Source organism: Neovison vison, chromosome 3 (genome assembly GCF_020171115.1).
Source record: "Neovison vison isolate M4711 chromosome 3, ASM_NN_V1, whole genome shotgun sequence".
NCBI lineage: Eukaryota > Metazoa > Chordata > Mammalia > Carnivora > Mustelidae > Neogale > Neogale vison.
The window spans coordinates 70,417,225-70,440,040 of NC_058093.1; the positions used below are offsets into that span (position 1 = coordinate 70,417,225).

Below are 22,816 nucleotides of genomic sequence, written 5' to 3' on the forward strand. Positions count from 1 at the left end.
ATACTGAATTATCAATGAGTTCCCTCAATCTTTTTATCTTTCAAATCCAACTTAGGTTAAGCAGCCAACTCCTCGTGGCTCTACCTGGCAAGGGCAAAGATAAGGCTCTCTGAGGTTCCTAGGGTAGAAAGAAGTTGGATAATATCCCCTCACCCAAAATATGGAGAATGGGGAAGAGTTAATTGTACACAAAGAAATTCGTTTGTCACTAGGACAAAGAGATGTATAAGGACAGTTCTGCCTTTCCCCACAGCCTTCCCTCAACACCACAGACAGAAAGACAGACAGACAGACACACACACACACACATGCGCACGTTCACTATGCTACATCCTACATGTGTTCCATTAAGACTTCTTGGAAATGCAAGTATCACTTTATGGCGGAAGAGACTACACAAATATAATGCTCTGAGAATAATCAAGGAAATAACTTCTTTAACAACAGAATCCACTAATTTAGTTAGTTGCGAATAAATTTCTATCCTGGCAGAACAATACTGATTAGCTCAGCTTAAAAATCAAACATTTTACAGAGATAGAAATAGATCCCTGACAACTCCTAACTCACAACGTTCTAGGTCAAAGCCATCTTCTCGTTGTTTTTTTTAGATTATTAATTATATTTTTATTTTATTTTAGAGAAGGGGAAAGAGAGCAAGCAGTGGGAGGGCAGAGGGAAAGGGAAAGAATCCCCAAGCAGACTCCTCTCTGAGTGGGAAGTCCAAAGTGGGGTTGAGCTGAGCTGAAACCAACAGTCAGATGCTTAACCGACTGAGCCACCCAGGTATTCATTGTTTTAATACAGAACTCTAGAGGGTCTTATTTGAATAATTTGTGGATACCTTACACTGGTATTTAAGTTAGAAAATTCTTCATGCTTTAAATATCAGAATAATACATGTCCACTTTAAAAAAAAAAAAAAAAAAAAAGCCAAGAGTCTAAAGTAAAAAAGGAAAGTCACCCATCTCTCCCCTGACCCAATTCTATTCTTCAAAAATCTATCAACAATTCGATGTATCTTTTTCTCATTTCCTCTTATGAGTATAGGGTAGAGCTGAGCTCTCCAATACTGTACCCACTATCCACATGTGACTATTAGTAACTTGAAATGTGGCTAGTCCAAATGGAGATATGCTTTAAGTATAAATCACACACCAGATTTCAGAGACAACACAAAAAGTATATCAATAATTTTTCATATTGACCACATTCTGAAATAAATATTTTGGATAGATCATTAATATTAACTTCACCTTTTCTTTTTATCTTTTTTTTTAAGATTTTATTTATTTATTTGATAGAGATTACAAGTAGTCAGAGAGGCAGGGAAAGAGAGAGAGAGAGAGAGGAGGAAGCAGGCTCCCCGTGGAGCAGAGAGCCCAATGCGGGGCCCGATCCCAGGACCCTGAGACCATGACCCGAGCTGAAGGCAGAGGCTTTAACCCACTGAGCCACCCAGGTGGCCCTCTTTTTATCTTTTTTATGTGGCTACCAGAAAATGCTACATTACATATGTAGCCACGCTTATAGCTAACAATATATTTCTACTGGTCAGAACTGGTACAAATGCTAACAATGCAGCTGTTAGAGTAAGACTTGCCTTACTGAATACAACCTCCAACTATATCTTCTACCAACTGTGTAAGGTTGGCCAAATTTCCTAACCGCTCTGTATCCATTTCTGAATTGTTCTGAGAATCAAATGAAATTACTCACATAAAGCACTTAGCATACAGCCTGGCACATAGTAAGCACTCAATAAATATCTGGGAGCAACAAAATAACAAAAACCATAACCTAATTATTTTAAAAATTACTGCACAGCACCTGTCTCTTTGAGCTCTATATACTGTGCAGGTTAAGTATTCTCTGAAAAACAATGTACACCAACCACCTGAATCTTCTCCCTCTCTTACATGCAAATACATGGATCTTAAACATGTTTAATATAGATTCTAAACACTCAGATCTAAAAATGTATGAAAGCAGTGTAGTATGGTAAAAGACTGGAAAGAAAAAGAACTTTAAAGAATAAAAATGTGTCCTATGTTCAGTTTACCAACTACATACTCTAGGAAGAGGACATAACCTTTCACTCTTGATATCCTCATCTGTACAACTGGGATAGTAGCAATCCTGCAGAAATGTTAAGATTAAAAGGAATAACAAATTAGAAGTAATCTACTGTAGCACCTAACATATACCAGGTGCTTAATAATCACATCCTTTTGTCTGGAAATCAAAATAAACTGCCAGCAGTTCAGACACATGCTAACAGCATTAACATTCACCTGCTTGCTAGGTCACAACTGCCAACCCTGGTCATGCTCTGAAGAGGCAGTTTAAACACATCATAATTCCATAGTCCTGTAGATTCCCTACATTTTAGCCCTTGTACGAACTGGAGTTAAAACCTGTACTACTGTGTAACAGCACAGGTAAATACTCCAGAAAAGATAAATACTTCAAGGGGAAAAAAAAATCTAACTCTATGGCCTCTGTTTTTATCCATCCTTATAAAGAAGGGTAGAAGATTGCTTCCAGATTACAGCCTTTTTATGCTAACTAAGAGAAAACACTGCAAAACGGCTTTGCCTCCGGTCTCTCTTACAAAGATGCATTAAATGTCAATTTAGAGCTAGGAAAGGGCATCTCTTCTGATATATACCAGATGCATATGAAATTAGACAACCTATAATTTTTTCTCTTTGCCTCAGCTGCCACAATGCTCAGCGGTAAAATTTCCTCTCAATGTCAGTATGTTATTCGGCACGGGTTATGTGTTTACTGTGTACCTAGGCTCCCGACCATCCAGCCACCCTATTCCCTTTAATTCTCATTCTTCATTAATGGCTTTCATCACTTTCCTGTTGTTTTAATGTATTTGTCTTTTATTGTAAGACAGTTAAAATTCCTTTTAGAAGTCAGCAAAACAAAATAATAAACAGAACTGAAGTTCACACAGAGATTTCAAAATAAATTCACACACAGAAAATAATGAACAAGCAACTGGAGAAGAGAACTCCAGAAGGAACAGGACACTAAATCCCGCACGTCCACCATTACCACCAATATCATGCAAACACATGTGTGCACACACATACCAATTTAACTGAAGATCATCAAACAACATAACATAACATAACAACAACATAAATGATCATATCCTTTATAATTAACATTTCTATAATGTTACATCCTCCTGTATATTTCTAAATTGGGAACAAAACTGTCCGTAGCTCAGAAAGCAGAACTCTTGTTTCTAGCCTATAAGCTCATATCTCTAAGCACCTGTCTATAAATATCTTAACAGTAGGTGCAGTGATAATGCCGAAGTGCTGCCTGTCCTTCAGGTAACACACAAATGCCTTAGCTTCCTGTTGAAATACCACTTCAAAACTTCTGTCAGCTTTGAAAAGCCAAGGATGCAGTGAACTCAATAGCCTCGTCATATTCAAAGCTTTAGACACCTAACAAAAGGAAGTCACACTGCTTCTAAAAATTGATAATGAATTTCAAAAGCATTTCCTTATCATAAGATGGTTGCTGTTTTCCCTATTCTATATTGAATCTTTGTCAAACAGTCTAATATCAGGAGAACTTCCTGAATAGGAGATGTAAAAAAAAAAAAAAGCCTATCGTTAAGTCCTATCCCTTCTTCACGAAGTCTCTCAAATTTGCTTTTCTCTTCAGCTGACAGTTTTCTGAAATCTAGTCATTATTTCCTCCATGAAATACTACAAAAATCTTCTACTTGTTCTTTTTGCCCCAAACCTCTTCCCACTCAGATCCATTCAGTGTACTGACATGTAGTTGCTAAAGAATCAACTCTGTTAACTATGACATAATCCTGCACATCAGCCCTGAAGTGAATAAAATGCAAATTTCTGACTTAACAAAATTACAAACTATCAATGCCAATACACAATAGGGCTGAATCTCACAGGCATTATGCTGAAAGGAGGAAGGCACAAAAGAATACAGAATATACGATTACATATATATGAAGTTCAAGAACATGCAAACATGGAGGCACCTGGATGGCTTAGTGTCTGACTCTTGATTTCGGCTCAGGTCATGATATCAGGGTTATGAGATTGAGCCTTGTGTCAGGCTCCATGCCCCTCTCCCTCTGCCCCCCTCTTCCTCTCCCTATTTAAACGCCTGGGTGGCTCAGTTGGTTAAGCAGCTGCCTTCGGCTCAGGTCATGATCCCAGCGTCCTAGGATCGAGTCCCACATCGGGCTCCTTGCTCGGCAGGGAGCCTGCTTCTCCCTCTGCCTCTGCCTGCCATTCTGTCTGCCTGTGCTCGCTCTCTTCCCCCCCCTTCTCTCTGATAAATAAATAAAATCTTTAAAAAAAAAAAAAAAAGAATATGCAAACATAATCAGTGATGATGGAAGTCAGAATAGTGATTACCCTGAGTGGGAAACTAAGAAGAGTGACACAAATTTTCTATACTTTGATCTACATGCTGCTTATATAAGTGTATACAAGTGTACAAATGTGTCCATATTTCTTTTTTTCTTTAAGATTTTATTTATTTATTCATGAGAGAGAGAGAGAGGAAGAGGGAGAGGGAGAAACAGGTTCCCCGCTGAGTAGGGAGCCCGATGCGGGACCCAATCCCAGCACCCTGGGATCACAACCCAAGCCAAAGGCACACACCCAACCATCTGAGCCACCCAGGCACCTGCATCCATATTTCAAAAAGAAGAAAAATAAATTAGAAGAAAACAGTTGTTAATATTTACCTGATCACAGGGAAGATAAGAACTTTCTAAGAATAAAAGCAATAAAAGAAATCAAATGAAAAGATTGATAAAAACATTTTCAACATGGACAACACATATAATTAATATATTCACATGTATCTGTACTGCATAAAGAACTCTAAAACAAAAGTCAGCAAATTAAAGCTTATGTCCTTTGGGGAGGGTATGTGCTATGGTGAGTGCTGTGAAGTGTGTACATCTGGTGATTCACAGACCTGTACCCCTGGGGCTAATAATACATTACATGTTAATAAAAAATAAAAAATTAAAAAAATAAATAAGCTTATATCCTTTTCTTTAAGAAATTGTTTTGTTTTGTTTTAAAGATTTTATTTATTTATTTATTTGAGAGAGAGAGAGAGCATGAGAGGGGAGAAATTCAGAGGGAGAAGCAGACTCCCCATGGAGCGGGGAGCCCGATGAGGAACTCAATCCCGGGATTCTGGGATCATGACCTGAGCCGAAGGCAGTCGCTTAACCAACTGAGCCACCCAAGCACCCAGCTTAAGTCCTATTTTAGTATGACCCTTAGTGCTAACAATAATTTTTTTTTATTTTTTTTTATTTATTTATTTGACACAGAGAGATCACAAGGAGACAGAGAGGCAGGCAGAGAGAGAGAGGACGAAGCAAGTTCCCTGCTGAGCAGAGAGTCCGATGCGGGCCTCGAACCCAGGATCCTGAGATCATGACCTGAGCCGAAGGCAGAGTTAACCCACTGAGCCACCCAGGTGCCCTAATTTTTACATTTTTAAAGTAAAATGTAAAATTCAGAGGAAAAACATGCAAGAGAGCAAAATATCTATTTGGGCCACTAAAGAAAAGTTTTCCAACCCTTGCTCTAAAAAATAACACAAGAAACAAATAAATGCCTTTACTTATGAAGGCAAAACAAAACTATCAGAATGTGGGTGGGATGTCAATTTTCTTTTGGAATCATATAAGCATTTTATCTATTCCAATGTAAAACTTATCTAAAATTACTCAAAAAATAAAAATTTTAAAATATCAATATCCCATGGAATGGAGGGGTAGAATTTGGGTGTATCTGTTAGAATTCTAAATGTATATACCCTTTGGCTTAGTAATTCCACTTCCAGGCATATCCCTTAAAGAAGTACCCAGACATGTACCAAAGAGAAGCCTATAAAATAATGTCCCTTAGCAATATTCTCTGCAATAAAAAAAAATCAGAAATAACAAATGCCCATACATTATGCTAAGTGAATTGTAAGGCACACAAAGGAAGAAAAATACTGTATGATCTTGTTTTTATGTGGAATCTAAAAATGCTGAACTCAGAGAAACAGAGTAGACTGGATTTTCTAGGACTGGGGTGGGGGAAATGGAGAAATGCTATTCAAAGGGCACAAACTTTGAGTTATGAGTAAGATCTACAGATCTAATGTACAGCATGGTGACTAGAATTAACAACACTATACTATGGAAATGGCTAAAAGTACATCTTAGGTGTTCTCACCACAAAAAAAAAAGATAATTATGGGAGGTAACAGATGTGTTAATTAACCTTATTGCAGTAATTATTTCAAAATATATAAGTGTATCAAATCACCATATTGTATACCTTAAACTAATACAATGTTGTATGTCAACTGCATCTCAACGAAGCTGGGACAACAAATAAATGCCCACATTTATTTCAATGAAGTACTTCAATGAACTCTGGTATTTCCATACTGTGGACAATGACACAGCAATGACACATGAAATAGACCAGCCACAGAAGAAAAATACTGTATGATTCTATTTATATGAGGTACCTAGAGTAGTCAGATTCAGAGGTAGAAAATAGAAAGGTAGCTGCTAGAAACTGGGGAAGGAAGGAAGTGGAAGTTATTTAATGGGTATGGAGCTTCGGCTCCGGATGATGGAAAAAGTTGTGGAGATGGATGCTGATGATGGTCGCACAACATGTCAATGTACTATTGCCACTGACCTGAATACTTAAAGATGGTTAAAACATAAATTTTATTTTATATATATGTTACTGTAAAAAAATTTTTTAATGAAAAAAATATGTTGAAATTTAAAATGTATATTCACCAAAAAAAAAAAATGTAGCAACATTAAAAATAAGTCTATACGCACTGACATAGAATGATCTGCAAACTCCAAAATAAGTTAAGTGTAGTATGACGATCCCCACTTTACATGAGAAAATGAAGTTCAAAGACCCAGTGTTACTTTTCCACAATTATATAGCTAGAAAGTGGGCTGACAGTCACTTTCAGGTTTGTGATTCCAAAACCCACACTCTTTCCACTTCAAATACCAAACTGAAATGCAGAAAAAATAGTTGCATTATGCTAACATGGTTCTGATTTGTTTCCTTTCCATTATTATCTTTACTATAATTTAACCAGAAACTAATTTTTAAGGTGCCATTTTGAAAAACACACCCTAAACATCATATGCTTGCATTTCTGCTCCAAAGTAAATGAAGGCTTAGGTTTTGTTTGTTATACATTTTAAATTTTAAAAAAGCACCTTCAGAGGTTCATTCAGTTGGTAGAGCATACAACTCTTGATCTCAGGGTAGTGAGTTCAAGCCCCACACTGGGCACAGAGCTTTCTTGTAAATAAATAAATAAACAGATAACTAGATAAATTTTTTTTAACTAAAAAAATTAAGAAGCTCCTTCAGCTTATATTAATAACCTGTTAAGAAAATGTAGATGAGTTTCAAAAAAAATTTTTTTAATAAATAGTATTTAGCTTTTTACAACAGATGTTCATAACAAAATTTCCCATAAAAGTGGTATACACTAAGTATAATGGATACCTATTTGATTTTCAAAAGCAGTTAATCCATGAAATAACTCTTTTTATTTTTTAAACTAGAACATTTGGGTGCCTGGGTGGCTCAGTTGGTTAAGCCTTCGGCTCAGGTCATGATCCCGGGATCCTGGGATCAAGTCCCATGTCCAGCTCCCTGCTCAGCAGGGAGTCCGCCTCTCCCTCAAGACCTTCCACCTCTTACGTCCGCGCGTGCGCTCGCTCTCTCTCTCTCTCTCTCTCTCTCTCAAAAATAAATAAATAAATAAATAGATAAATAAATAAATAAATAAAATCTTTTAAAAATTAAATAAATCAGAACATTTATGTGTTACTAATCACTGGAAATCCTGAAGGTGAAGTGGATTCTGCAACAGCCACCCTCTTGGGCTTAGGTGTTGTTCCTTCATGGAATCCATGCCTAAATCTGCTGTACCCAATTTTTAGGTGCCTCGTTTGACTGGTCCCAGTGCCTCATTTGACTGGTCCCAGTGGTATTTCATCTTTTAACTTTGGCAATCGTTATACTTTATCTTACACTTGGCAGGATAGCCACATTTGCCACAGTAGACTTTTCTGAAGGTGGTAGGTCTTCAAGCCACAGCAGTGGCACAACGTGTGACTCTTATTTAGATGCTTTCCAAACAATGCTGTCCTCTTTATCATCTTGTCTTCACAGCAAAGCTGAAAGAGCTCCATTAAATAACTTTTTTAGAATGTTAATTCCTAGTGTTTCTTCAAACACCAGAAACTGTTACTTTTCTTTCTCAATGGTAAAGTCCAGTAAGAAAAACCAAAAGTTAAAAAAAAAAATTTAAAAAGACTATTCACAGAGGAAAGAATTTCTGTTCTACAGTTAAAATTACATCATTAGCAAAGGAAACAATCATAGTTATTCAGAGCAGTTTATCCAAAATGGATGCCAATTATGTCAAAAATAGGAAGAAATTCCCACTTTTTTAAAAATTTAAATTCAATTGAGTTAACATATAGTGAATCAGTTTCAGGGGTAGAATTTAGTGATTCATCAGTTGCATGTAACACCCAGTGCTCATTACACATCAAGTGCTCTCCTTAATGCCCATCCCCCAGTTATCCCACTCCCTCCCCGATCCCCTCCAGCAACCCTGTTTATTTCCTAGAGTTAAGAGTCTCTTATGCTTGGCTCCCTCTCTGCTTTTATCTTATTTTTCTCTTCCTTTTCCCTTTTTGTTTCTTAAACTCCACATGTGAGTGAAATCACATGGTTTTTGTCGTTTTCTGATTGACTTATTTTGCTTAGCAAGATACCCTCCAGTTCCATCCATGTCATTGCAAATGGCAAGATTTCATTCTTTTTGATGGCTGAGTAATATTCCATTATGTATGTGTAGGTATATGTATGTGTGTGTATATACAAACACCACATCTTCTTTATCCATTCATCTGTCAATGGACATCTGGCCTCTTTCCATAGTTGGCTATTGTGGACATTGCTGCTATCAACACTGGGGTACGTGTGCCCCTTCGAATCACTATGTTTGCATCCTTTGGATAAATACCTAGTAATGCAATTGCTGGATCATAGGGTAGTTCTATTTTTTTATTTTATTTTATTTATTTATTTGAGAGAGAGAAAGTGAGAGAAAGAGCATGAGTGGAGGAGGAGGGGCAGAGGGAGAAGCAGACCCTCTCACCAAATAGGGAGCCAGATGTGGGTCTCTATCTCAAGACTCTGGGATCACAATCTGAGCCAAAGGCAGATACTTAACTGACTGAGCTACTCAGGCACCCCAGGGTAGTTCTATTTTTAACTTTTTGAGGAACCTCCATACTGTTTTCTAGAGTGGCTGCACCAGCTTGCATTCCCACCAGTAGTGTAGGAGGTTCCCCTTTTTCCGCATCCTGGCCAACATCTGACATTTCCCAAGTTGTTTATTTTAGCCATTCTGACCAGTGTGAGGTACTATGTTATTGTGGTTTTGATTTGTATTTCCCTGATGCCAAATGATGCTGAACATTTTTTCATGTGTCTGTTGGTCATTTGTACGACCATGTATTCTTTGGAAAACTGTCAGTTCATGTCTTCTACCCACTTCTTGACTGGATTATTTGTTTTGGGGTGTTAAGTTTGATAAATTCTTTATAGATCTTAGATACTAGCCCTTTACCTGATAAGACATTTGCAAGTATCTTCTTGCATTCCAGAGGTTTGCCTTTTAGTTTTGTTGACATTTCCTTTACTGTGCAAAGCTTTTTATCTTGATGAAGTCCCAACAGTTCATTTTTGCTTTTGTTTCCCTTGCCTTTGGAGATGTGTCTGGCAAGAAGCTGATGCAGCCAAGGTCACAGAGGTTGCTGCCTGTGTTCTCCTGTAGGATTTGATGGATTCCTATCTCACATTTAGGTCTTTCATCCATTTTGAGTCTATTTTTGTGTATGGTATGATAGACTGGTCCATTTTCATTCTTCTATATGTGGCTGCTCAATTTTCCCAATACCACATGTTGAAGAGACTGTCCTTTTTCTATTGGATATTCTTTACCGGTTTGTCAAAGATTAGATCACCACAAGTTGAGGGTCCATTTCTGGGTTCCTAGTCTGAAAATTCCCACTTTTCAAAATCACATAAACCATTAAAATATGTTCTATGTGACTCAAAAAATCTGAAAAACAGTCAGCTAAAGAGTAACACAACTTATCAACTATACATCAGGAAGGAAGGAAGGAAAGGAAAGGCAGCAGACAGGCAGACACACACACACACACACACGCACACACAGCTGATCCAAGAAAAAATTTCTGCATAATTTCAAACATTCAAGATACTTTGGGGGTGGGAAACAATTAAGTAGGAGAATGATTATTTAGCACATGACCAACATTCAAAAACAGTTTGACACTCAGGCCAAAGAAAAGAATATATATCTCAAAAAAATAACTATCCAACTACCTGTAGATTTTTAAGCACTGCCAGCCACATCATTTCAGGCAGACCTGAATTCAAATCACAGCTCTGCTGCTCATCAGTTAGGTAAATTATGGCCTAATTTCCTAGTCTCTTTAAGCCTCCATTTTCTCATCTTTAAAACAGGCATATTCCCTCCCCTACAGGATTGCTATAAACAAACAACACATCACATTAGTCACACAGTCAGTTGTTACAAGTGAGCTCCACACAACCTCCAAAAAGAAGCTACCATCTAAAAGATTAATGAAAGCTGCTACAGATACTGCCAGGACCTTGGTTACTGATCGCTTGTCTATTTATTCCCTTCATAAATCAAAGTGAAAATACCAGAAGAATGTGTGAGAGTAAACCTGAATGTGTTATCTCTTTTCTGAAATATGTTTTGTTACCTTTGTTACGAAAAGCATTAAGAGTCTGCATCATGTATACCTAGAATCCAAGCCACATAAATCTGTTTCTCTAAATAAAGTCATCCCATACGCTTTAGTAATTTATAAAATAATATTCCACTGCCTTTTTATTATATAATTTGGCATCATTAGAAAAATGCTTGACCTGGGGTGCCTGGGTGGCTCATTTAACCATTCATCTGCCTTCAGCTTGGATCATGATCCTGGGGTCCAGTGATTGAGGCCCATGTCAGGCTCCCTGCTCAGCAGGGAGTCTGCTTCTCCCTCTCCTTCTCTGTCCCTCTCTTCTCCCTGCTTTTGCATGTGCGCTCTCTCTCTCTCAAATAAATAAATAAAATCTTAAAAAAAAAGAAAATGAAAAACTGCTTGATCTAGAACTGACAAATTTTGATGCAACTACTCTGGAATTTACATAAGTGTTTCTCAAAGTGGGTCCACAGATGAAAAGTTTCAAGAGCTCACAGATGAATAAAATTGTTTGTGATTTAAAAAAAGAAAAAAAGACTTATTTGCATTGATAATTCTCAACATAGATTAACAGACTAGTCCAACACAGAGCAAGGACTTTGTAATTAGAACTGAGTTTAAAATCTGATTTCTTGGAGTACTACGCAGCCATCAAAAAGAGAGAAGTCTTTCCATTTGCAACAACATGGATGGAACTAGAGGGTATTTAAGTCAATCAGAGAAAGATAACTATCATATGATCTCACTGATATGCAGAATTTAAGAAACAAAACAAAGGGGACACCTGGGTGGCTCAGTGGGTTAAAGCCTCTGCTTTATGGCTCAGGTCATGATCCCAGGGTGCTAGTATCGAGCCCCACATCTAGTTGTCTGCTCAGCAGGGAGCCTGCTTCCTCCTCTCTCTCAGCCTGCCTCTCTGCCTACTTGTGATCTCTCTGTCAAATAAATAAATAAAATCTTTTAAAAAAAAGAAACAAAACAAAGGATATAGTGGAAGAAAGGAAAAAATAAAACAAGATTAAATCAGAGAGGTAGACAAACTGTAAGAGACTCTTAATTTTAGGAAACAAACAGAGGACTGTTGGTAGGGAAGGAGGCGGGGGAATGGGGTAACTGGGTGATGAACATTAAGGACGGCATGGATATAATGAGCACTGGATATTATATAAGACTGATGAATCATTGACCTCTACCTCTAAAACTGTTAATACATTATGTGTTAATTTACTGAATTTAAATTTTAAAAAGGGAAAAAAAATAAAATTCATTATAAAGTTTTAAAAAATAAAATAAAATCTGATTTCTAACCATTACTAGCCACATAATCTTGGGCAACTACTATAATTCCTCTACTCTTTGAATTCCTCATTTCAAAATGAGGATAATAATAGTACCTATTCTTACAGAGGTGTTAAGAGGAATAAATGAGTTAATATTTGTATAGGGCTTAGAGTACTGTATCTTTGTTAAAATAAAAATAGACGTTAGGTTTAGTTAGCATTCCTCAAATTGTGATCCACAACAAAATCTCAGAGACATTTTATCTTTACTTTGTATTTATTAATATTTACTCTTTTTTCCCCTAATTTCTTTTTTTTTTTTTTTAAAGATTTTATTTATTTATTAGACAGAGAGAGAAATCACAAGCAGGCAGAGAGGCAGGCAGAGAGAGAGAAGGGGGAAGCAGGCTCCCTGCTGAGCAGAGAGCCCGATGCGGGACTCGATCCCAGGACACTGAGATCATGACCTGGGCCGAAGGCAGCGGCTTAACCCACTGAGCCACCCAGGCGCCCTCCCCTAATTTCAATTATAACCCTTCATCCTTTCATGAAAGGATATCAAATATAAAATACATAAGAACATAGGAGGTAAAGTTTCTGTGTTGAAGGTAATTAAATTAGCCTTTGATATTCATTTCTCACATAAAGTTTATCCTCTGTGATGTCATAAAAATAAATTGCACTAAAACTGCAAGAATTTTTGTATGGAATTAGTTCAACTGAAATCCAATTTTTGTGGCATTCTGTGTGTCAATACGGAATGCTCATTCAAGCAACACAAGCATAGAAAGTTAAAAAAAGAAATCCTTTAAAGTTAATGATTAGTTTGTTTTGTTCAATCACCTGAAGAAGAATAGGCCACGCAAAGAGGTAGAAAACCTAAAAACATGTATGAATTTTTTTTTAGTATGATTAACTCAACATATATCTAACATCCTAGAAATTCCAGCACAATAAATAGCACATTATTTTCAGTCATAAAATAAGTGCTAGGTATTCTAGAAGCACAACTTTTCTTACTGAAATTAGGAACTTCAAGTTCTTACCAATTCTACTTCCATGTAAACCCTATACTCAAGAAAGGACTGACAATGCCACAAGGACAGCCTCCCAAACTGGGCTCCCCTTCCCCCACCTACAACCCATCACACTCATTTCCTAAGCTGCTGAAACTGTATCTGAAATTTTTTTCCAACCTGCAAAAAAAGATTCAAAATGGATATCATGTCTTAGATACATTCAACTACTTTGGAGAAGAAGTAATTGAAAAGACAATAAAAGGACTTTCATAAAGTAATCTAGTTAAAATCTGCCTAAATTTGTCAACAAATTTTTATAATAGATATTCTCTCTTAAAGTCTACTTTAAAATCCTCTAAATGATTCATCTCACTTGTAAAAATGTCACTTATTTAAAAATTTACTTATATTAATGTGTCATCATAATGTGTTATGTTTTGATTCCCTCAACTGGTAATTTATTCATTAAATTTATAAAAACCTTATTCTTATCTCACATTTAATCCTCCTCCCTCCATCTCAGGTCTTCAGGGAAAACCAACTCTTTAAGTTAACCTTAATTCTATTAGAAGCTCTGTTTCAAAAAGTTTTGTTTCAATCAGCATGTATTAATAACACTTTCCAAGTTAAGAGTTTGGTTTTTTGGGTTTTGGGGGGGTTTTTTGCATTATATAAAAGTACTTGGTCATAAACTTAGCCCAAGCAGAATTTACATTACAGTTAACAAACAAAAGTACATGCATTCTCCCCTGTCAATAGAGCTTACAGATGATTTTACAGGCCACGATTTTTAAGTATTAATACAAGTTTTTAAAGACCCAGCATCTTGTTTAATGAACACAGGTAAAGCAAATTGAGAAAGGTACATTCTAAATGCAAGAGACAAGAACTCTTATGGCAGTAAATCCATCAAAATCCTTTACTGACTTTGTACTTGATAAAGTCTTCAAACTTCTGTATTTCCTTTAGCAATACAAATGAGTAGAAACAACATATTCTATCTAGACAGGTACTTACAAAAGCATACAAACACCATAATCTAATCTGAGTCCCCCAACTCCTACTCCATGGAGCCCTGGCACAGGCTCTTTCAAGAGTAAAAGCTCCTTTACAAGGCAATATTACTGAGCCATCAAAAAGAATGAAATCTTGCCTTCTGTAACACCACAGACAGAGCTAGAGAATATAACACTAAGCGAAATAAGTCGGAGAAAGACAAACACCATATGATTTCACTCATATGCGGGATTTAAGAAATAAATGAACAAAGGAAAAACAAAAGAGACAAACCAAGAGCCTCTTAACAACAGAACAAACTGATGGTTACCAGAGGGGAGGTGAGTGGGGAGGATGAAATAGGGGTGAAATAGGTGATGGGGATTAAGGAGGACACTTGCTTGTGTGTTTGCTTTTAAGATTTTATTTATTTACTGGACACAGAGAGAGATCACAAGTAGGCAGAGAGAAATGCAGAGAGAGAGAAAGAAGCAGGCTTTCCACTGAACAGGCAGACACTTAACCAACTGAGCCCCTCAAGCGCCCCTAAGGACACTTGTGATGAGCACTGGAGGATGTGTGGAATTGCTGAATCACTATATGCTACCTTTTGCCTCAGTAACCCACATTTACTGAAAGATTAAAAACTTGTTTATCTAGCTGAACCCACAGCTAACAGCATTTAGTAACTCTAAAAACACACTTAAAAAGGTAAGTGTAACTCCAAATCTACCTACATGTGAACAAGATAATCTTTCATTTTGTCTAGTATCTCTCATTACCTTATTAAGGTGCTTTGGCAACAAGAAAAGCCCTAAGATAAATGTTTAAAGAGAACTCTAGGGGCTCCTGGGTGGCTCAATTTGTTAAGCCACTGCTTTGGGCTCAGGTCATGACCTCAGGGTCCTGGGATCTGGCCCCACACCCTACACACCCAAGCTCCCTGCTCACCGGGGAGCCTACTTTTCTCCCTCTGCTCCTTTATCTGCTCATGCTCTCTGTCTCTCTCTCTCAAATAAACAAAATCTTTCCAAAAAAAAAAAAAAGAAAAAGAAAAAGAATTTAAAGACAACTCTAGGAGCGCCTAGGTGGCTCAGAGGGTTAAGCCTCTGCCTTCAGCTCCGGTCATGATCCCAGGGTCCTGGAATTGAGCCCCTCATAGGGCTCTCCACTCAGCAGGGAGCCTGCTTCCCCCTCTCTCTCTGCCTACTTGTGATCTCCCCTGTCAAATAAATAAATAAAATCTTAAAAAAAAAAAGAAAGAAATCAGGGTATCTGGGTTTTTTTTTTTTTTTAATTTTTATTTATTTATTTGACAGACAGAGACCACAAGTAAGCAGACAGGCAGGCAGAAAGAGAGGAAGGGAAGCAGGCTCCCTGCCAAGCAGAGAGCCCAACGCAGGGCTCGACCCCAGGACCCTGGGATCATGACCTGAACCGAAGGGAGAGGCTTTAACCCACTGAGCCACCCAAGCGCCCCGAGGGTATCTAGTTTAAATGGATTTTTCTCCTTTCTTTACAATACCTTTAGCCTGAATGAAATACAATAAAGTATGTATACTCCTAACCAAATTCATTCTTCCCCCTAAGGGTTAGAAAAACATATCAGATGAATATTGTACAACAGGTAACAAACCAAAGACTTGATTACATTTACTAATGGTTTCAGGCCTCATCAGGATCTTACCATCACCCTGAACTGCTCCACCTCTGAAAATGTTAAGTCAAATACCCCTCACTAATCACACACCCCCTTTTGACCAGCACACCTGTTCTTGAACCTCCTCATGTAATTAGATCCATGACCCTTCCATTTTTCAGTCCTCTGCTATGTTCCTTCCTACCCTACATTAAGCTCTATTCTACCCATCTATTCAATCCTTCTCACACCATAACATCAATTCACTCACCCTCATCCTCTTGTCACACCTGCCCAATCAATCCTACTTCCTTATAGATATCTCTTATCTGGATATCCAAAGTACACAAATTCAAAAAACTGTCCCCAAATGGGGCACCTGTGTGGCTCAGTCTGTTCAGCATCCAACTCTTGATTTCAGCTCAGGTCATAATCTCAGGGTTGTGAGATCAAGCACCTCATCAGACTCCACGCTGACTGTGGAGACTGTTTGGAATTCTCTCCACCTCTCCCTCTGCCCCTCCTCCTGCTCTGTCACATGCTCTCTCTCTCAAAAAACAAAACTATCCCAAACTGACCTCATTAACTCTCTCCCAAGACTTGCTGGTCCTTCTACATTCAACATGTCAGTAAATGGCATCAGGAGTCATTCAGTTGGCCCAGTCCAGAAACCCAGGAGGCACACTTGATTCTACTTCTCTTTGAAATTCTCATTAGTCACCAGAACCGATAAAAAATGAAACTGTCAGGAAAACAAAGGCTCTCACCAGTGCAAGGGCTTTAAGTAGCACTACTCTACATAACAGAATTCCACCCCCACCTCACCCCAACCCAACCATAACCCTATTCACCTGCACCACAAACCCTCCATACCTCCACCCAATATGAATCTACCTAAATCAGTCCTTCTCAAACTATGTGTGGTTGACTTTGTTAAATAAAATACAAATAGGAGCACCTGGTTGGCTCAGTCGGTTAAGCATATGCCTTCAGCTCAGGTCATGATCCCAGGACCCTGGGATCAAACCCTACATCTGGCTCCCCTGAAAGCCTCTTTCTCGCTCTCTCTTCCCCACCACTCCTGTGCACGCTGTGTCAAATAAATAAATAATCTTTAGGAAAAAATACATAAAAATAAATTTCTTAAAAATCTTACAAAAATACTAGCACAATTTATTAGAGTCAAATGACAAAAAAATTCCTCAAACAGCTATAAAATTTTCTAAATGCTCATTTATAATTGCTATAGTTATCTAGCCATGGACCAGAAAACAAACAAAACACTAAATCAGAACACAACTGGCCTATACCCCTAACTTGCATTTCCTTCATTTGCACTGATTTGTTCACTACAATACCGTGCAGAGCAGTCTTGATCTGAACTTTAACCTAAACCAAACCTGAACCTTTCTGTCAAAGAATTACTATGCTCAAAAAAAAAAAATTACTATGCTCTTGGCTCCTGTCTGCACTCAAAAGAACATAAACTAACACAAAGTTCTACCAGTTTTTCTCTTGCTTTATATCCCTCTCTCCATTAAGCACTAGCTCATCTATAGTTTCTCCTTAATCCTCTCATCTCAATAAATAACCTGGATGCCTTTCTCTCCTCTGAAATACCAGAATCCTCTCCTCTATTAACTCTGCCTTCTCAACACATGGTAAGCAAAAATGCAGAAAAGTTCCACAAGAAAATTTCAAAATGCCTTTATAATCAACAAAATTACTTCCACATAGAAACACTTCCCAATGGACCTAATCCAGAACAGGGGACTAAATTCAATTACAATATCAATACAGCACATCTTTGCTATGGAATAAGCCTTCTTATATGGAAATGATATTAAATACCATTAAAGTCACAATTAGCAGATCAATCCATGATTCATCTTGTAAAGCAAAACAAATCTGTCATTTCTAATTTTATTTGAGCAATAATGGAAAGAAAACAGTGAATATAATGAATCAATTAAATAAACAAATATACTTACGTGTTAGATGAAAGATTCCATCACAGGCACTGATATGAGATAAAAAGGCATTTCCCAGGCCTTGGCCATTGTGAGCTCCTTTCACAAGGCCAGCGATATCCACTACATTCAGAAAGGCAGGAATTTTGCTGAAAAACAAAAGATGGTTTTATTATAAAATAGTATTAAAAACCTGTTTATTAGCCAAATTGGTTTCCAAAATATTTTACATGAAGTAATCATTTCCCTTCTAGAACAATGTTTAGAAGACTGTCAATAATGATTTGATAAATGAATACCAAAAAAATTAAATAAGAAATAATCTTTTAGGGGTGCCGGGGTGGCTCAGTGGGTTAAGCATCTGCCTGAGGCTCAGGTCATGATCCCAGGATCCTGCATCAGGTTCCCAGCTCAGCAGGGAGCCTGCTTCACCCTCTCCTTCTGCCTGCTGCTCTTCCTGCTTGTGCTCTCTCTCTCTCTGTCAAATAAATAAATAAAATCTTAAAAAAAAAAAAAGAAAGAAAGAATCTTTTAATACTTTAGGACTTTCTTACCTAGGAAAATGAAGGAAAGCTGAGTAGAGGTTTTTATTGTGCATATAAAGAACTAAAACTCACACCATTAATTTTACTATGCAGTTCTGTTGGCCCACACATATAGACACAAAAGCAATGGAGAACATTTTAAGAATATACTGATAAAAAGTAGTTATTATAGAATGAGCCAACATACTTTGTGACAAGCACTGGACTTAGTGATTTACATGCATCATTTCAAAGTTCAAAACAACTCCATCAGGTAAGTGCTATTTATTATATCTACTTTAAAGATGAGGAAATTGAGCCTAAGAGGAATTAAGAAATCTATTTACATTCAGGGGATTACTCAACTAGTGGTGACAAAACTGGGATTCAAACACAGGATATCTGGATTTGCATTTAATCATCATGTAGGTTATATAGACAAAAAAAAATGCATGTAATGATGAGAACCAGTTACCAGCATAGCAATAAAAATAGAGGTACATATAAAATAACCTTTGCTTTGCTCAAAATAAAGGCATAGTTAACACAAGTTAGAAACCAAGTAAGGAAAACCAGTTGGCCATATAAATATGAAAATTAAAGGACAGCTGACCCTTGAACAACACAAGAGAAAATCCACATATAACTGTTGACTCCTCCAAAAAAACTTAACTACTCATAGCTTACTACTGACCAGAAGCCTTACCAATAACATAAACAGTTCATTAAAATGTATGTATATATGTTATATACTATATTCTTACATATAAAAATAAAGTAAGCAAGGAAAAGAAAATGTTATTAAGAAAAATCATAAGAAAGAGAAAATAAATTTACAGTACTGCACTGTAAAAAAATGTGTGTTTAAGTGGACCTGCACAGTTCAAACCCATGCTGTTCAAGGGTCAATTGTACTATGAATTATCAATTTTTTTATTTGCTTAACCACAAAGAGGCCAAATTATGTTACAGAAAAAATGAAGATGGGTTCCCATCCAATATTTTTATTTCCACAAAAGCATTTAATCAATGTTCATTAGCAAAGAAAAGGGGAAATTTTGAAAAATTAATTCCCTCACTGCTTAAAATTTCAACAAATTTGACGTCTAAAGGCTTTACGATTGTTGTTCTCTTCAGGTCTCTGAAAAAGCTTGGCAATGTCACATGACCACACAGTCTAGTGGTAACAAGGGCCCACATCTAAAGAGTCGGGGTGGGGAGAAAAGGCAGCACAATAGCCGGGGCCTGTACAAGGCATATCAGCCAGGGAGCCATCTAGTAGTAGTAGCTGGGAACCAAACCAGCAGTGTCCAAATCAGCCAACAAGACAGCAGGGTCAAGAGATTGGCAACATAAAATGGAACTAAACAAATAAGCACATTCATGGGACAACTGGAGAAATATAAATGGAATCTATGAATGAGATAGTAACACTAGATCAATGTTAATATCCTGATTTTGGTGGTTTACTGTGGTAATGAAAGAGAATTCTGGGGGCATGTAGGAGGCTCAGGCAGTTACGCGTCCAACTCTTGGTTTCAGCTCAGGCCATGATCCCAGAGTCCTGGGCTCCGCATCAGGCTCCCCACTGTGGAGCTCCCGGTTTCTCCCTCTCCTTCTGCCCCTCCCCCTGCTCGTGTGCTCTCTCTCACTCTTCCTCTCTCTCAAATAAATAAAATCTTTAAAAAGTAAGAACAAGAATGTCTGTATTTAGTAATCAAATTTAAAAATTGAAATGCAGGGCACCTGGGTGGCTCAGTGGGTTGGGCCGCTGCCTTCGGCTCAGGTCATGATCTCAGGGTCCTGGGATCGAGTCCCGCATTGGGCTCTCTGCTCAGCAGGGAGCCTGCTTCCTCCTCTCTCTCTGCCTGCCTCTCTGCCTACTTGTGATCTCTCTCTGTCAAATAAATAAATAAAATCTTTAAAAAAAAAAAAAAAAGAATTGAAATGCAATATGACATCATGTCTGCATCATTCTCAAAGGTTCAAAGAAATTTGGTTTCAAAGCATTTCATGGGTAATTTTACATCTTTTTATATAAATTTCAAATAATTTAGAAATAATAAAAGGTTTCAAAAAGAAAACAGAAGCCAGTTTAAGAAGCCAATTTCAAGAATATAATTTGAACCATGTCCAATGACTGACATATCGTAAACCAATTGAGCAACACTTCCATGAACGAACACATGAATGAATAAATGAAGACAAGAAAGCTCTTCCTTACAGTAGGCAGTCAACAAATAGTAAGAAGAAATGAGGAAATTATAAAATCACCATGTTGCAATCACCAATGTAATAATTAATTCATCAAAAAAATCAGTGGATGCTCAAACTGATGGACAAGAGTAGAAAAAGTGAATAAATTTGGTATATATTTTGTGGTTAGAACTCTTAAGAATTGGGATGCCTGGATAGCTCAGTCGGTTAAGCATCTGCCTTTGGCTCAGGTTATGATCCCAAGGTCCTGGGATCGAGTCCTGCATTGGGCTCCTTACTCAAGGGGTAGCCTACTTTTCCCTCTGTCTGCCATTCCCCCTGCTTATGCTTTCTCTCTCTCTGACAAATATATAAAATCTTTCGGGGGGGGAGGGGCAAAAACCCATAAGAATTTTTGATAGATTGGATACAGGGATGAGGAAAGAGAAGAATCAAGGATAAATCTTGGACTTGGACTTGGACTTAAGGAATGAGGAAATAGCAGTGCTATTTATTGAATTATGAAAGTCCTGAAGAACAAACTTGGCACAAGGGAGAATGAAATAAAGACGTCCATTTTGGTCATGTCAAGTCTGAGGCACCTATTTAGTCATCCAAGTGTCAATGTCAAGAAGGTAATTAGATATGTCTGTAGATCAGCAGACTTTAAGAAAAGAGACAGAAACTTGGGATTCATCAGCACATTTCAAATAGTGAGAAACTAAAGACAAACTAAACCCTCAAAAATGGGGAAATAAACTGTACATTCATATAATATGGTATTAGTTATATTAGAAATTATTACTTAAATCTGTATTTTTTAATCTAGAAAAAAATATCAGTAATAGCCCAAGTAAAAATATATTCTAATTTTTTTAAGTATTGTGTAAACCTTCAGGAAAAAGTATGGAAGGATATACCTCCAAAGTACTTATTCCTGTGCTATCAAGGTACAGGTGATTTCTATTCTTGTCTTTATACATTTCCATCCTGTCCAAACTTCTACAATGAACCTGTATTATTTTATTTTTTCTAATTAAAGATATAATAATACATGCTTGTTACAAAAACTTCAAACAATACAGACTACAGTAAAGTAAAATTTTTTAATAATAAATAATAAATAAATGAAAAGAAAGTAAAAATCACCTAAAATTTCCACTACCCAAAGATAACTGTCAAACAGTTTCATACATTTTCCTATGAATATACATGTACATATATAATTTTACATGCATGAAACGATATAAATACAGGCTACTGACTCCCTCACCTTCATACTCCCTTGAAAAAAATAACTACAATGTTAACAGCCAGATATATCCTTTCTCATCTTTCTCTACGCTCTCTACATTACAATCACCCATAACACATTAATTTTGGAGAAAAAAACACTCTCTGTGATTTTTCTTAAGTAAACTATGCCACACATGGGGCTCAAACTCACCAAGATCTGACCCAAGATCAGCAGATGCATCTTCTACCAACTAAGCCACCCAGGCAACCCCCTCTGGGATGTTAAACATGTCACTTACATATTTTTACTCAGTCTACATAAGGTCAACAAATAAACAATGGCATAAAGATTTTCCTACCTTGCTGGTTTGTGGTACTGGCAAAGAAAGTCAAATCTTTCATCTGGCACAGGTACTCTGCTCTCATTAGGATCAATAGTGCAGAAGGGGAAGTTTTCTGCGGAAGCCTGACTATTGGTTAATACATTGAAGAAGGTAGATTTCCTAAAATAAACAAAAACAATTTCAATCAATTCTTAGGTTAACACTGAGAAAAACTTATCTCATTTTCATTTCAATGCTCAAAGAAGACCCATGATAATTTTAAAAGCAATCTGGGAAGGGAAGGTGGAGAATAACAGAAATGAATGAAATTTACTAACAGAAACAAACTTTTTTACTAATGGAAAGGAATGAAATTTACAACAATACGGCTCATGATTTATAATCAGGTTATGTTCCTGTCTCAGTCTATTTGAAATTTGAAAAGCACTTTCCCGAAGAATCTTTGTTATAAGTAATAACTAGTTTCACCCACTATAAAAAGTATTTTATTCCTAAAGTACCTGGTAGTAGCAGTACCACTTCACCATATCTAAAATAATCTTCTTTAGCATAAACATACAGAGTTGTGCATCTAGTTAGGTCAACCACTTTCCAAGCATGCTGAATTGGGAAATAGATGCCAATTATCTAATAGGAAATGGGAAGCTGGAGCTCAGACTCCCTAACTAATTGTTAATAATACAGATTACTGTTAAATTTGGAGTAATGAACT

At 37.1% G+C, this 22,816-nt stretch overlaps 1 protein-coding gene and 1 pseudogene across 1 annotated transcript in view; both read right to left on the reverse strand.

Moving 5' to 3' along the window:
* OLA1 (Obg like ATPase 1) overlaps positions 1-22,816 on the reverse strand; it is a 178,798-nt gene that overhangs the window by 136,908 nt on the left and 19,074 nt on the right. The window contains exons 3-4 of the mRNA XM_044242357.1: positions 22,120-22,263; positions 17,826-17,953 (exon numbers count right to left, since the gene is read on the reverse strand). Of these exons, the coding sequence (XP_044098292.1) occupies positions 17,826-17,953; positions 22,120-22,263 (272 nt within the window). The remainder of the gene's footprint in view (positions 1-17,825; positions 17,954-22,119; positions 22,264-22,816) is intronic.
* Positions 7,880-8,239, reverse strand: LOC122902607 (annotated as a pseudogene).